The 16,912-nt window shown below is 48.9% G+C and overlaps 1 protein-coding gene across 3 annotated transcripts in view; it reads right to left on the bottom strand.

Moving 5' to 3' along the window:
- PDPK1 (3-phosphoinositide dependent protein kinase 1) overlaps positions 1-16,912 on the bottom strand; it is a 51,272-nt gene that overhangs the window by 8,024 nt on the left and 26,336 nt on the right. For 2 of the 3 annotated variants that reach the window (XM_024759384.1, XM_024759383.1), the window contains 5 exons: positions 14,488-14,563; positions 10,163-10,231; positions 9,831-9,927; positions 8,631-8,804; positions 6,698-6,915 (listed from right to left, as the gene is read on the bottom strand). In XM_024759384.1, coding sequence (XP_024615152.1) covers positions 6,698-6,915; positions 8,631-8,804; positions 9,831-9,927; positions 10,163-10,231; positions 14,488-14,563 — 634 coding nt within the window. The remainder of the gene's footprint in view (positions 1-6,697; positions 6,916-8,630; positions 8,805-9,830; positions 9,928-10,162; positions 10,232-14,487; positions 14,564-16,912) is intronic. The other variant, XM_024759385.1, reaches the window with a different exon arrangement.

The following is a 16,912-nucleotide window of genomic DNA, read 5'->3' as shown; positions in this document are numbered from 1 at the left end:
TCAATAAAAGACTTTAAAAATGGTCCACATCAAAAAAAAAAGAGAACATCTTATCTGGTATTTCTACCATAGTAATAAAGCACTTGTATACAAATACGGCAGGAATTTAGAAGGAAAAGCTTCAAATACAGGTTTTGACTTAATATATGTTGTTACCAAGTATAGTCCACTTTGATTCGTAGGAGTTTAATTTCTGCAGGTTCTCTCTTTTGGTTAAAGCTAAAAGTTACTGCTTTATGTTCTGTCTGATTTTACTGAAATTCCTAAGGTTCTACTGTAGAAACAGTAAAAGGCATAAGACAATTGTCTCCTCAAACAGTGACAATTTTACCATGTGAGTATCTGAGCACATCCACCTGCTTCCCCTGGCTCCTCTTGGGACATTCTCCCACCGAGCTTAACTGGCCCCCAGGTCTGCCCAGCCTAACCCACCAGACCAAGGCCCACTCCCCAGAGCCCACTGGGCTTCTCCACCAATGCCCCATCACGGAGGACCCAGGCCCAGGTAAACTGACACAGCATCATATGGATTTTGAAAACAACTAAGAAAAATGTCAATAACAACAAAAAAAGTGTTATGACCTTTTTGAGGAAAAGTGCGATGCTTCCTTTCAGACGTATTTAAAAACCAGACAAACAAAAACAAGACTTGAAACAAAAAAAAAATCAAGAAGATTTTATGAGAAGGAGATGTAATGAGGGTCACTGCAGCACAAGAAATACAGAGCCAAAGGGAAAGCCCCTTAACCAGCAGGCCCTACTATGTCAGAATGTATGCGTAGTAAAGAACCACAAATTGATAATAAAAGGAAGACTTTAATTATGAGTGCCGTCTAATCCCAGGCCAGTTAAGGACCACACCACCAAGGCCTCCAGTTAGTTGGGCTGCTGGGGCTGGATCGCCAGGGCAGCCTGACAGGCAAGGACAGAAGAAGCCTCAGGGAGCCTTTGCAGCCTCAGCTGGGTTAACATGAAGGACGGTTTAAAACAGTATATTAAACAAGAGAACGAAAAAGAGAAGGGGCCAGTCACCTACGCTGAAAAAACAAGTCACCAAATACAGAGTAACAGACGTGACTACACGGGAACAAACGGAATCTCTAACTACAAAAATAACCAAAATTCACATGAAAAAAGGCTGGAGAAGATTTTCAGCAAATATTACCTATAAAGAGTAAACATTTGTACTCTAGAGAGCATACATAAAGCAACATAAAAGGCTTAAAACCTTGAAAGAAAACTGAGAAAGGACACAAACTGGAAATTCCCAAAAGGGAATTAAGTGACCACAAATTCTCAATGGCTCTAAACAAAGAAAGGAAATCGAGCCCCACTTTTCAGGCGTTCTACTGGGGTGCACTGGGGTGAGGTGAACGCAGGCGGGGGCTGTGGAGTAGCATTCTCACCAGCACCACCACCACCACCGGCCCTGAAATGAGGAGGACTCGCTGAATAATGCAGTAATCCGGCTCCCAGGAATTTATCCTAAGGAGGAAAAGAAAAACAAAAAGGAGGAGCACAAATGTTCACAGCAGTACTAGTCACATGAGTGAACCTGAAGCCAGGGAAGCAGGCGAGCCCCTTCCCAGCCCTGCAGAGGGAGGGGCCCAGCTATCTCCTGACACAAGGCCGAAGCCTGCACCACACTCTCCCAGCTTCTCCCAAGAGACAGGAGAACCACGGGTGGCCCAGAGCGGGAGAGGCCAAAGCAGGGCTCCGACTGCACCCCGTGGCTGTGGTGAAACGAGCCCAGGAAGCAGGACGCAGAGCGGGTGGACGGAGCAGCCCAAGGCTCCACTGTTAGCATAAACACCCCGGTCGGTTCATTTAGTTAACTAACCAAGCAGCTTACAACAGGCTACCGGTTATTGATCTACTTTGAAAAGCTTAAGGACTTAAAGGAATCGTTTTGATCTTTTACTTCAGAAAGTCAATTCCCACCCTCCTGAAGAAAGCTCCCCCAGGCCCCCGCCCCGCACTGGCACCTTCTTCTCTCTGGCAGGTGGTAGATGCCGTCTGCAGATTAAGCGCCGAAACCAGACCTAAGTCAGAGACACGCCTGATTCTCGGCATGTAGTTAGCATGTAGTTAGCATGTAGTTAGTGTGTAGACAGGGCTTTAACACAGCCTCTGGCTCCCATCATTCAGGCGACAGTTGTCATTGCCTCTGTACAGATGTCAACATGGGGGCTGAGAGTCTCACAACTTTCCCACCATCATTTCACAAGGGGTAACAGTGTAAAACCCCCCACTTTTTTTGATTCCGAAGCCAGTTCTCTCCTCCTCACCCTCTCCCATCCCACCCAAACCCTGAGAAGACCAACCTCAAGGATATAAACCTGAGGCCACCAGCAACTTTGGGCCATTTCAGGAGAGCCGAGTGAGTCTGCCAGGGCCCAACGGGCTGGCTCTACAACCACCTCAGGCGGGCTATCCACACTGGGCTTCTAGGCAGGTAAGAAGCAGGTAAGGGAGGACCACATGAGCATGGCCAGTTTGCTCTAAAATGCCATCTCTCAACCCTTCAGGTCTCAGGACCCCTTTATACTCTAACTTTATGGAAGACCCCAAAGAGCTCTCCTTCATTTGGGTTAGATGCATCGACACTTATGTATAAGAAATTAAAACAGACATGTTCAAATATTTAATTCATTAAAAAGCAAAATAAATCCATTCCACATTAACATAAATGATTTTTTAAAAATAATTTCTTTCGAAAATAAAGGTAATTAATGAGAAACATGACACTGCTGTACACTTTGCAAATCTCTTTAACATCTGGCTTCACAGAAGAGAGCTGGATTTTCACATCTGCCTCTGCCTTCACTCTACTGTGATATGCTGTCCAGGCTGAAGTACATGAAGAAATCATTAAGAGTATTTTAATAGCCTTTTCAGATATTTGTGGGCATTCTTCTTTGATACTACACCAAAACTCCAGAAGTGAAGTTCCTTAAACGTTAGCTGCCATGTGGAATCTGAATCCCCAAGAATGAATTTTTCATACTTTTGACATTAGAATCCACCAACCTACCTTGCACTTTGAATAGATCTTCTGCCCTTATTTGATTTTACAGCACCAAACATTGGTCATCTGGAAATAGTGGTTCGCTGAGTTATGGAGATCTTCCAAATGTTGACAAATTTCATTCTACGATATCAACAAATCAATTCATAAATATTGCTACCTTTCTCCCCAAAAAAGTCTTTAAATATTGGGAAGATGTTAAGCTCACAGTGATGAATAAAGTTTCGCACAATTCTAATTTTCACTTGAAGGTTTTGATTTTATCATTGGTAACAAACACCAGCAGTTGTTTTCCTTGAAGTGACAGGCTCATTCCAGTCATTTTCCAGAAAAATGTTGGTCAAATAGCCAAGTCTGAACAACCAGTTTGTCAGTCAAACCTTCCAGTGAAAATGGTCTTCCATGAAAAGAGCAGCTGCTTCAGCTCCCAGCACAAACCACCACACAGCGCTTTTCTTGAGGCAGCCGTCACCCTGGAGGTGCAGCAGAAGTGCTTTATGCGTACTTCCCTTTTCGTTCTACAGCACATTAATTGTATCAATCATCTTCAATGACCACTCCTAAGTGAGGCTGGCTTGTTGTCTTTTCCTCTGCCCCTGTGATCATGTGGCTGTGAAGAGCCGGCTCTTCTCGCACCTCCTGGTGCCATGGCCAGGATTCATAACCTAGCACTGACAGTTTTACCCACCGTTGCTCCTGCACCATCACTGCACATGTCAACATGTTTGTTCCAGAACAAACTGTGAAATTCAAAAGAGGTGCTCAACATGGACTGTCTCAGCACAATGTGTGCTTTCTGCCAAGCACTTAGGTAAAAGGTAAAAGAACCATCTTTCTTTGATGGTAAGTTGGGGTGAACACCAGACAAATACGAGTAAAGCAGTGAGTCTAGTCCCATGTGTAGATTCATCCACTTGGAAGGCAAAAAAACAATTTGGAGGTAGAGATACCAACTCACTCCCTGTGTCCTCCGCAGCCACATCTTTAATCCAGAGAGTCGCTGTATCGTATCCTGGACCACCGTTGTGGCCGGGATTCCTCTCAGTGGCTCTCATCTGCATCAATGGCATTCACTCAGCAGGGTCAATGGCCCGAGGCTCTTCAGCCTCCCAGCACTTGTGTGACTCCTCCCGCCGCCCCACTTAACTCCTCGGGTAAGGCGCTCCAGAGGCTTTCTGATGTTTGGCTCTGAAAGAGCTCATCACGGGTACACTTACAATATTCAATTCCTGTATTTTAAAATTCTGAATGACTGGTCTCTAAATGATGCTGCAACTTAACTGGCACCAAAATAATATGCAAAGACATTCTGTTCATAGACACAACACAACAAGGTATTCACATCTATAAAGCCAGGGAAAGACAGCCTTTCGTCCTATTTCTGTTTCATATTTACAGTTTTGCCTAGTTTCTCTGGAGTGGATTCCTTCCTTCCATGAGTCAGAGAACCCAGTGTCTTCTTTTTGCATCTTTAGACTGAGGTGATGCTACTGTGGGTGGGAAAGCAAGTCTTCTCCCTTTTTAAGTCAATGATCTATACTCAAATATGAAAAACATATAAATGTTCTTTTGTTTTAGAATATACCATTAAAATCTAAAATAAGTTTCAGATAGAAATTATTAAAGTTTTTGAGAAATTTTAAAATAATATTGCCAAACAACTCAAAGTATACTTACTTCTTCACTGTGTTTCCATGTGGGCACGGGAAAAATTTCAGGATTGCAAAGCAGTAAATTACTCGATGATAGGAAGTTACAATAATTATAGGAGGTATAGCTGAAAATAGCTAGTAAGAGCCCAGCAGAAATACTGAGAACTTATTAATGTCTAAAAGTGCACATATTTATACCATAAACCTACTTCTTTAGAAGATTCAAAAGACAGAAAACACAAATTCCATTAGCTGTCAAAGCAATGTCATCCTACAGTGTGTAGCTTCTGAAAAACTCCACTGTACATTTATAGAAAATAAAAGTAGAAAAGCAAACACCATCTTAGTATTATTACAGAATTATCATTATGGTCCATGGGCCAGACATTGAGAATCACCGTTCTAAAGAATGTGCCTGAGGGATCTCCACTGACCAAATGCCTTAAGCTTTCCACAGTCGTCAGCTTCCAAATGGGATTGAATTGGGAGGAAAGGGAAGAGAGCGCGGAAAAAAAGCAAGAGTGGGTGAGAGGTTGCAGGACCTGACCGGCCACCAGTTGCTCTGCCCTGCCCGGAACTCAGGCTGAAGGGCCCGGGCTGCCCAGGGCCTCTGAAAACACCCCGGGCGAGGCACATGGGCCTTCTGAGTAGCCACCCCCATGCCGGCAACAGTGCTTCTCGGCCGTGCTCTGCACCCGGCCAAACCTGTGGGGAGGACACAGCAGGCCCTTCTCAGGGATCACAACCTGGTGCATGGACCTGCTCAGAGCAGGGCACCCAGAAGGAGTCCTTCCCTCCTGCTCAGTACACGTTAGGGCTCCTCGGAACACCACTGCAGGAAACGTAAGCCCCCAAGAACTGGAGATTGTTTCAGCTGGCCAAGAGATACACTCACTTTTCAAGAGATGATCTTTTTTTTTTTTTTTTTTTTTGATGTGGACCATTTTTAAAGTCTTTTATTGAATGTGTTACAGTATTGCTTCTATTTTATGTTTTCGTTTTTTGGCCACGAGGCATGTGGGATCTTAGCTCCCCGACCAGGGATCGAACCCACATGCCCTGCATTGAAAGGCGAAGTCTTAACCACGGGACCACCAGGTAAGTCCCTAGAGACAATCACTTCTAATTGTACAAAATCCTAGCCTCATCCACCTGCCACTTTTCCTCTGCGTCCCCCACTCCCATTCCTCCACACAACGGCGCCCATGTCCAGGTGGTCTCTCTTCCTCTAAGCCTCCTTCCCCACCCCCACCCAGGCTCCTCTCTGCCTGTGCAAAAGGTGAAACCATAAAAATGCTTGAAGAAAATGTCTGGGTGGAGAAGCTCTTCTCAACAGGACCAAGATGGAAGGCAGAAAATAAACACACAAACAGGTTCAACTTTGTAAGAATCTGCAACTCTCCCCACCAAAAAATGCACAAATAGAATGAAGAGATAAACTGGAAAAAAAAAAATGTTTGCAAAATAAACAGAGAAATAGTCTTCATATCTATGGCTCTGAAAAGTCAATTTTAGAAAGATGCAAAACATACAAGAAAAAAAGTCAAAAGATACAAATGAACCTCAAAAAATAAATACAAACGGCCAATAAACATGGAAGATGTTTGCCTCGATAAGAACACAAACGCCAATCACATGGGTCCATTTCTAGAGCATCTGAACGCTCCAGGGCAGGAAAGGCTGTTGGGCAGCAGTTATTTAAATCATGGTGAATCCAGGTCCCAAAACGGTTGCTGGCATGCCTGGCCCAGCAAGTCCCAAGGGCCAGAGCCCGGAGGGTCCCAAACCCACTCACCCCCCAGCCAGCCCTCCAAACACCCACTTCCAGTTGGACACTTTGAGGGTCCTTATCTACAGAAAGGCAGCTGTGTGAGGCGGAAAGGAGCAGAGCCTTTACAGCTAGTGGTGACGAAGGCAGGATGCCCAAGCTCTGTCAGTTACCACAGCTGGCGTTCATCCCCGCGTGTTCCACCCTGCGTTTCTAAATGGGGCGCTGCTTACAGCTGTACGTTCTTACCAAGGGTTTCCGCTGGCCTGCTTCTCCAATAACAACCTCTTCTCATCTTCAGAAAACTGTAAGTCCAGTTCAAAAGAATTAGTGTCCAGGTCGTGGATATACTGCTCGATGTTGCTTCCCACCCTCTGGGGCAGCCCCGCGTCCGCGGCGGACAGGGAGTGGGAGGAGGAGGACGACGACACCTGCATGCAGCCGAACTGGCTCAGGAGATTGTCGTACTGCACAGAGAAGAGGGAAAAGTGAGAACAGCGCCTGGACTTCCCTCCAGTCCAAAGATCCAGACACACTCTGACCTATCGTACACCCAGCAGGCTTCACCCCAAAGGCCATGGGAGACGAGTCACCGACATGCAGCCCAGCTTTCTCCTCTACTACACAGCTGACCACCAGCCTCAGGCTGGATCCAGCCTGCCCTGCGTCCCCCTTCTGATGGCAATGTCAGAAGCTGTTCGCCCCAGAGAGGAGCTTATCCTCAGTCTTAACCTACAGGAAGGGGAGGCCCGGGACCTGTGGCCTGCTGGCCTCTTTGAGCCCCGTGATACCCTGGAGGATCAGGATTAAGATGGCGACACTTGAGTATCGAGAAGCCAGAGCTCTCAACATGGCAAACATGATGGAACAGCAGACAGAGGGCCTGCAACAGACACTCAAGAGTACGCACACACCCATGAAGCCAGGCTCCCTGGGCACCGAGACCTGAGACAACCGGGGCCCCAGTGGCTCCCTCAGAGCCTGGCCAGCAGAGCGTGCTGCTCCCCTGGCACACCCCTGCCAAAGGCCCTGGGGACCCCGCCTGTGCCTGCCGGCCATGACCCCAGAACAATATCAGGGCCCAAGGGCCTGGTCGGCAACTAGGGCCAAGGGAGGGAGCCCTTTGCAGTCTGCACATGCAGAGGCTGTGGACAGCCATGACCACTGAGGTAGGGAAGCAAGTCAGGGGGGAGCACAGATGGCACTCCACATCTGGCTCAATTCAAGTCTGGGCATAAAGGATATTTTAGGGCAAAAAAGGGAGGGATGTGTTGCTTAAAACAGTAGGTAGGAGACATAGGGGGCTCTTGATCTCTAAGAGGTGATGCCAGTTGTAATTTTAACTTAGCCTTGGATGACTTTTACGTGAACTCTAGAATTCCTCAGTCCACTGAGGCGGAACTCTATATACGATAACTGGTTGCAATAAGCCACAATGACAGAAATCAAACTAGAAATATGGACTATGGCTGATAATCAAAACACCTGACATTACATGTAAACATGGGGGTCCTGGTGGAGGGTGACCTGAAGGTGGTAACAGACACAATGCAGCTCACCATCCTCCTCGGTCCATTTCTGCATGTTTCACACCGTCCATAAGGAAAGTTTAAAGGACAAAGTATACTGAAGACCCTATGTCTGAGCTTCCCTCGGACCCCAGGGTGCCTCATCCCTCGAGCCTGTGCCACTGTCCCGCTTGTACCAGGCACTAAGAGCCGATAGTGACCAGTGTCCATCCTCAATACTACATCCCCCCAAAGTTCAAAGCAGCAGCAGCACCCTGGGATTCTCTGGGAAATACCAGAGGCATTCCGGAATGTCTTCAGATACAAAATTATAAGGACATCAGCCAAAACCGGAAAACAGAAGCCCACCAGGAGAATCAGCGCCCAGGCTCTGGTTCGACCCCTTTGGGCAAAAATTAACTAGAGGAAATGAGAAAGGGATGCACGCACCTGGTGATCTGTACTCGGGGCAGACGTAAGCCTCTTTGGCCCCAGTCTCAGTGGGACTCAGACTCGGGCCACAGAGTGTTCACTGCCCCTCCCCCTCCACGGATCTACACTGGCTCCCCCTTTAGCCACTCATCCCACCACCTGGGGTCCCTGGCCCCACCCAGAGGAGCCACTTCCCAGGCGGGGCTGGCAGGACCCATCTCGGCCCTGGCGCGCTGGCTTACATTGCCGTAGCAGTCCTCATCATCTTCCGACATGGCCGGTAAGTAAGCTGTGAGCTTCGGAGGCGTCTGGTGATGCAGGTTCTCCCACGTGATGGACTCAAAGAACGGATGAGCTTTCAGAGGGCCATACCCTTCCATTTCTTCACAGCCTAATCGCTTTGTGGCATCTAAAACCTTAAATAGAAGTCAAGTCAGCATCGGCGTTAAAAAGTAATTCTGACAAAAAAAATTACTTCTGAGTAGTAGTTCTTTTCAATTCTTGGGATCTCCTGGAAATAGGAAGGGCACAGTGTGCTGGGGACAACTGAGTCACCATGAGGGGTAGGGGGGTGGCCACGCGCAGCTTTCACTTCTCCGGAGTCTCTGCTCCTCCCCCCACAGGTGAAAATGAATCACTACATCAAAAGTTAAATGAATAGCAGCAAGTATTCTCTTAAAATCCTAAAGCAAGAAAAAGAGGAACTCACTGGCTTTAATAAGAGAATGAAGAGTTTACATGAACAGGAAGCTATCACAGACGGGGAGTAAAGTGCCTTGGGTCCCCCGCCTGCACGTGGTCTCAAAGGGCCCCACAGCCAGCTCCTCCAGAATTCGGCTGCCCCCCTCCAGACCCACAGAGGATCCAACGCACTTCCCCACTGAGGGGACAGACACACATGGGACAGGTGGGAAGAGGCTGACTGACCCTGCTCCCCCAAATCAAGTGAATGGAAGGTCTGGAGCCAAAACACACCAGGGGAAGGGACACTATAGTTTCTAGAACATAAACAGACACTCCCTTCCTGGGTAAATCTGTTTACCTTTGCTATATAACTTGGGTTGATCTTTAGCACCTTCATGTAGCTGACTCTAAAGTTGATACAGATGTCGCTAAGTAGAATTTACAACCACCTGCCACTGCAGCACACCAAGCTGCTGCAGCATCTGGTAACTTAAAATGGTGTGTGTGTTGATGAGCAAATGCACAGTGATACAGTAATTTCCTATCTTATTAAGCTCAAGAATCAGGCACTTGGAAACTGAAAAGGCCTGACAGGATGAGACTGAAGATATGCATCTACCTACAATCACTATCAACCCTAAAATGCCCTTTTATTAAACATAGGTGCCTCCAAGGAAAGGCCCTCTGACCACAAGTTCAGAGGGACTCAGGGTGTGGCTACTGGATCATCCTACCAGAAGAAAATTTGAAATATTTACCAGAAGTTTTTCCACAAGATCTCTTGCCTTAGGAAAGAATTTTTCAGGAAAGTCATATTCCAACTTAATGATCTTCTGAAATATAAGATATTCATTTCTGTAAAATAAGAAAAGCCATCATTCTGGGCAGGGTCACACAAACCTCCCCGGTACAGAGCTGTACTTTCCTGGGACAGCCATCTCTCTCTCTCCCCAGAGAGCCACCATGTTCACTAAAGAGCCGTCATAAAACTTCCCCCCACTCTGCCCTAACCCTGGGACTGCCCCCTCCCACTTCTCTGTCAGGCTGCTGAGAAGGGCTAGGAGTGGGGTGTGGGGTGTGGGTCTCTTACCCAGCTCGGAACGGTGGCAGTCCTGCCACAAGCTGGTATATTATGCATCCAAGAGCCCAAAGGTCTGAACTTTAAGGGAGGGGAAAAACAAAGAAGAATGACATTTGTAACATTTCAGTGGCGAGCATGGTTCATTTCCATCCTGTCTGTTCACACCACCCATTTCAGCCTCTAATCTATTTCTCACTTTTAAAACCAGGTCAGTGTGAGGGTGGAAACCTGCTCTGGGCTCTCCTTGAGGGGGCCTCTCTGCGGATCCAGGACCAGAGGATCCCCCACACACACAGCAGGCACCACTGGGCCAGGCTGGGCGCCTCACTCAGGGGCAACCAACGACCTCACAGGCCCGGTCTGGTCCTGGCCAGGGAGCAGTGGTCACTCCTGACTACAGCAAATACTGGCCAAAAAGCCCCTTCTTCCAGTGCCAAGGGCAGGGGCAGGGGCACTGGCAGGTTGGTACAGCTGAGTCTCAGATTCTCTCACAGCTCACTGTTTACCCCCAGGCCACAGACGCGAGCTCACGTATGCCAAGGAGCCAAATCACAGTCCACAGGATGCGCACAAAGCAAGCTTTCTCTTTCCCTTCTTGGACTCACTGTGCAAAGCCCTGCCCCTCCTTTATGAACATTTTAATTATACATTTTTAAAATTTTTATTTTTATTTGTTTTTGGCTGCATTGGGTCTTCGTTGCTGTGCATGGGCTTTCTCTAGTTGCGGCGAGTGGGGGCTACTCTTCATTGTGGTGCGTGGGCTTCTCGTTGCAGTGGCTTCTCTTGTTGCGGAGCACAGGCTCTAGGAGCGCGGGCTTCAGTAGTTGTGGCATGTGGGCTCAGCAGTTGTGGCACATGGGCTCAGTAGTTGTGGCTCGCAGCTCTAGAACACTGGCTCAGTAGTTGTGGCGCGTGGGCTTAGTTGCTCCGCGGCATGAGGGATCTTCCCAGATCAGAGCTCAAACCCGTGTTCCCTGCATTGATTGGCAGGCGGATTCTTAACCACTGCGCCACCAGGGAAGCCCTTAATTATACATTTTAAAGGAAACACACTATGGTTCTGAATTTCCCTAAGTCTTTTCCAGAACCAGCTGGCAGGGACCCTGGAGGGGCTGCTCTGCTCACCACCCTCCTTCCCTCCTGCTCCTGTTTTTTCTCTCCCCTCAGTGCATCTCAGAGTTCATGGCTGAGAACTACTTTGCATATTTTATTTCCTCTGTAAATCTTGCATTCTATTCCCAGCTCAGCCCTATGAAAGCATCAAGACACAACTTGCCCTGCATGGCCAACTACCTCCCCACAAGCCCTAAATGTACGGAGGGCTCATGCATTGCTGGATACAGTCAGTTTCTGCAAGAGGCCACAGCTTGGCATTCTGGAAGATGAAATCGTAGGTCATGAGTGGAGACAACAGGCCAGTTACAGTGCTGGGGGCCTTGGGTGAAGGCTCTGTCCTCGGACCCATATCACAGCACCGTTGGCCTGGGGTAAATGAAGCACTTGATGTGGGTGAAAAATGCCACAGATCAGAAATCTGAGTCAACACACAGATGGAGTGAAGGGCATGTTAAAAATGAACGTACATTCTACTCAGTAACTAGTTCTTACACTTGGTTTTCTCTGCTGTTTAGTGTAGTTAAAATGGGGAGCTACAAGAGAAAAACGCCAACGGAAAAGTATCGGCCTTTCCATGTGGCAGTGGCCAGAGAGGAGGGGCAGAGCTGTGGGGTGGGGCTGCCTCTGCTGCTTTCACAGGTCATCTCCAGGGAGTGGGACTGCCAGCAGAACGGCTTCTGGGCTAACTTTCCACAGGTATCTTGCCATTTAAAATGTTTTTTAATACAATGAAAACTAAAGGGGGAAGCCAGTGTAACATTTCTGGAAAGCAGTATGCACCGATGATTTTTTAAATGCTCAGTTAAACCAAGTCACTCTACTTCTTGAAATTCAAAGAGGAACGTGGGGGATCCCTGGGAGACTCTCCAGCTGAACAGGCAGGAGGGTCCTTCTTCCCCAGCGCAGGACATGCCGCACGTAGAGGCACACCAGGCTGTGCCCAATATACGAAAACTACTTCAACATCTTTAACAGTAAAGGAAAAGCTCAATGAACTACAATGAATTCATATGTTGGAAAATCACACAGCTGTTAAAAGATTTCTGCCAATAATGTTAGTGATATGGGGAAATGTTCACCATATAATCACAGGGAGCAGGATTCAAAACTGGTTATTCAGTATGATTCCAGTTGTATAAAAATTATGTAAACACATTTAAAACACACAGAAAAAAGTAGCTGGAAAGAAAGACGTACCAAAAATTATCTGTGACTACAAGTGGGTTGGAGACTATGAGTGTTTTTTTGGCTTTTATTGTTTGTTTGTTTTATTTTGGCCACCCGGACTGTGGGATCTCGGCTCCCCACCAGGAACTGAACCCAGGCCTCAGCAGTGAAAGCGCCGAATCCTAACCGCTAGACCACCAGGAAACTTTTTTTTTTTATTCTCCATATTTTCTAAGAATTCTTTATAATGAATAAGTATCATATTTAGAATCAGGAAAAAAATTCTTAACTATTTTTAAAATAAGTATCACATGACTTTAAAAATTAAAAGCATAAAAAGGCACCCAGTGAGGTTTCACTCACAGCCCTAACCCTTACGCCCACCACAGATAACCAGTTATCCATGGCTTGTATATCCTTCTTGAGGTTTAAATGCACAGACAAGTGACTCTGGGTGGCCACTCTGTGTCTTCCTTCTCTCACTGAGTAGAGCCTGGAGACCTTCCTCCATTAGTACGAAAGGAATTCCTCTTCCTGAAAGTAAACCCCAACTCGAGGAAAAGCTAGTTCTTAGGCAGCAGTGACACACACTTGGAGAATCTGGCCCAGTGCACCCACCACCTGGAGGAGGGTCTCTCAGCCTGGGCCCTGTGGGCATCTGGGACCCGTCATCCTCTCTGAGGGGCCATTTCTACACTGTAGGATGTTGGGCAGCGCCCTTGGCTCCACCCATTCCCTTCCCACCCCCGCCAAGTTGTGACACCAAAACTGTGTCTAGACATGGCCAGATGTCCCCTGGCGGGCAGAACTGTCCCAGCTGGGAAGCCCTGACCTACAACAGCATCTGGCCCACAGTGAGAGCTCAAGGTCTGTTGGTTCAATAAGAGTAGAAAACAAAAAGCAAAACAAAAACAAAAAAAGCCCAAAGAGCCCAGCAACTGCTAAGATGCCCAAGCTTAATTTTTCTGAATATACTTCCAACCATCATGTTTGTGCCCTGTGGCTCCACCCCCTAAAGAGGTTTTAAAAAGCTATCAGGCTCAGAAACACAGAACTGCTGTGCCAAGAACCATCACTCCTCTGCTGCCCTGGCAGTCGCTTGTCACTTTAGGAAGGTGGCCCCTGGCAACCTGCCACTGCACGACACTGACCGTGTGGGCCTCTGTCAGCTCCAGCGATGGTCCCAGTGGGTTGAGTGTCTGGCTCAGGGCAGGAAGAATCCAAAGAAAAGCTTCAACCACAGAACTTGTCATCTCCAAACTCTGAAAGCCTAGGTTCTACTGCTGCCTCTCTGTCTTCTACCTGCCTCATGTCCACCCAAGACAGCACCCCAGACTTCTCCCAGCTCCTGGCCATCGTCACCCCCACCTGCTTTACCTCCACTGCCCAACTGCCCTGCCACTGACCCTCTCCACTCTCTGGACCTCCACTCTTGTGAACACAATATCCCACCCCCTGCACTTCTCATTTTCACAACTGAGGACTCCACCAAGGCTCTCAATCCTGTGGCCACCACTGGGCCTCCCCCCTGTAGTGCTGGCTGGGCTCCTGCTGGGAAACTGGCCCAGTCCTGTCCCCTCCCACAGACGCTGCCTTCTGGGCCTGTCCTGCACTCTGCAGAGCACGTTTCACTGAACAGTTGACCTGCTGCTGCTGCCACAGCCAGGGCGCCTGAGCTGGAGGTGGCACCGTGGCACCAATGGTCCCAGGGCTCTGGGACACAGCAGGAAGCCTCGTGTCACTAATACAGACCTGTCGGCCACAGTACTCCCCACTGAATAGTTAGTTGTTTAGTTGTTCCTGAAGGAACAAGATCAAATCTCGAAGCATAAAAGCAACAACCACCCCAGGAAGTATAAGTAGTAACAAAGTAGCACACAGGTTATCAAAGGAAAGATGCTGGTTAAAAGACAAATGGCTAACTTCTTCCAAAGTAGGCTTGGCTATGTAAAGGCCATGAAAGGCACTCTCTTAACTATTAACTGCACCTGAAAAAAATACCAACTACTTATAGAGAAAAGAGAATTATGGATCAGATGAAAACAGGTTACCTTTTACAGGCCGATTTCTCTGTGAGCAGCTCTGGAGAAACATACTGGGCTGTTCCTACAAACGAGTTGGCCCTGGCTGATGAGAAGAGGGAAAAGGGTAAAGTTCATGCTGAGACACAGAGCATTTTCCACAGTGGACACTGCACAGTCGGTGTTCATCTCTCGGGAAGCCACCGTCACCTGAGATCAGACTGTACGCTCCCGAGAACGGGACTTGTCAGAGGCCCTCCCATCACACCCCCTTCTTGGACCCGCCCCTTTGAGGGCTGGCTTCAAGGTTGCCTGCTCAGCAACACCAGCCCTGACTGCCAGGGCAGCCCCTCGTGGACCCCTCCCTGCCTTTCGCCAACACACCTGAGTGGCCCTCGCCCAGCGTGCTGTCAGCTGGGAGCATCTTGAGGACAGGGGCCTTGTCTGTTCACTGCTGGACCTGTGGTGCCTAAAACAGCCCCGGACACACGCAGAATGTGGAAAGGACTGGATCTCCCGCAAGCTGCACGCAGGGCAGGGATACCCTCTCCTCATAACAAACAGTTCAGGCAGGTTAGGGACTACGAGAGGAATAAGACTCGGGTGTCACGGCCAGAGACCCTCTGCAACAGTCTGCCACCTCTAGTACTGGACTGTGCCAAGTTCAACTGCAGACTTGTGGGGTCTGGCTGCTGGCCCCACCCATCACTGCCACAAGGAGGCATGATACCCACGTCACCCTAGCAGGTCCTCAGGGGCTCATCAGTGGCCAGGCAGCCCTGAAAGAGCAGCACTGTGGGCACAAGCCAGCCTGCCCACACCCCATCCCCCAGCACCACTCCAGAGGTATCCCCCGCGGGGCATCCTCTGGCATCGGGGACAGAACAGCTGCTTTCAGCCTTGCCCACAACCAGAGGACACAGGATTGGGGATTCCTGTGTGAGAGCCGCCCACCATCTGAGGACAAATCACTTCTCTAAGGAGCACATGAAGTGCTGGGTCACCTCCACTGATTGATTCACTGGGGACACCCATGGCACTAGCAGCCAACTGCCTCCCACGACCTTCCACGCCTGCGCTGCATAACCAGACTCGGTAACCCGCTTTGAACGGCTGCCAGCGAGGCTCTGGTCCTGCTCAGACTGCCCTTCCCACTACCAGGTCCCTGCACGGCAACCCGGGCACGTGCAGGACACAACACCACAGCTCAATACCATTGTGCTCCAGACAAACAAGACCCTTTCACCTAGCCTGACCTACAGATCAAGCTGTCCCTTTCCTCAACATCTTTAATAATCTAGGCTAGAAATTACTTGTCTCCGTGGACAAATTTTCCTGAACTAACTTAGAAAGTGTACCGGGTAAAACATTACACCAATATACCTACCACTGAGAGGTCTCTGGCCCTTCAGGATCACTTCTGAAATCAGGCAACACTAAAAACTGTAACAGGCCCCCGGTGAAGGGGCCTGCCTGTTGGCCCCACTGTCTCAGCTGTGGACAACTGGGCCCCCGGGACATCTGGCAATGCCTGGAGACATCTCTCGCTGCCACAATGGGGGCGGGAAGGGGCTGCTGTCACCTAGTGGGTAGAAGCCAGGGATACAGCTAAGTATCCTGCAGGGCACCAGACAGCCCCACAGCCAAGAATTCTCCAACCCCAAACGCCCCCAGGGGCTTGGCTATGAAGCCCTGGGTGGCCTCCTTGGGACAGCGCTCTGCCCAGACATTAGCACCTGCCCTCCAAAGACCTGGCTCTAAACACAGCAGGAGCAACTCACTCAGTTCTGGGATGTTCTAGAGGAGGGAGAGCTGGGGAAGGGAGGATGGCTGAAATTCCTTCTTTTTCGTCTTTCCTTCTCAAAGTCAACCACCCTGCTACACAAAGTGCTCCAGTTTGGGGAAAGTACCCTTCTCTTCCTGCAATGACTGAAGGCTCTGTACTGGGCACCTCAACTTAGGCCTGACTCAGAAATAACCTGACAGGGTACAGCCACCTGCAGTAAAACACGACAGACCCATGCTTTTTCTGTCTATAGCTGTATTCTTTACAGTGTATGGCTATAAACAACACAACACCAGAATTAAAATGCAAAAGAAACCCAGGGCCCATGGCCACACCAATTCAGCATGCAATGGTCTGCTGTGAGGCAGGCCCACTGGCCATGGTGGCCATCGGCTCCCCATCTGCCATCCCTGGGGTGGGCAGCCAGCAGGGCTCCCCATACGGGAGACTTCCTAACTGCGGGTCCAAGAGCCTCCAAAGGCAGATGCCTAAAAAACACAGACAAGGCCGACATGCTGCACCTTCCCCATGTGTTCCCAGATGCGGCCTCTGTCCTTCTCTGTGCCCTGGAGCCAGCAGGAACCCCCAATGGGAGACAGGAGAGAGATGGAGATTATTCCTCCTGGCCAACCCCCAGGCCACAGCCCTCTCCCACCACAGAGCCCACCC

The sequence above is a fragment of the Neophocaena asiaeorientalis genome, unplaced genomic scaffold, assembly GCF_003031525.2.
Source record: "Neophocaena asiaeorientalis asiaeorientalis breed wild unplaced genomic scaffold, Neophocaena_asiaeorientalis_V1.1 scaffold254, whole genome shotgun sequence".
Taxonomy (NCBI): domain Eukaryota; kingdom Metazoa; phylum Chordata; class Mammalia; order Artiodactyla; family Phocoenidae; genus Neophocaena; species Neophocaena asiaeorientalis.
Note: the sequence above shows the minus strand (reverse complement) of the source record. Positions and strands in the feature narration are given on the sequence as shown.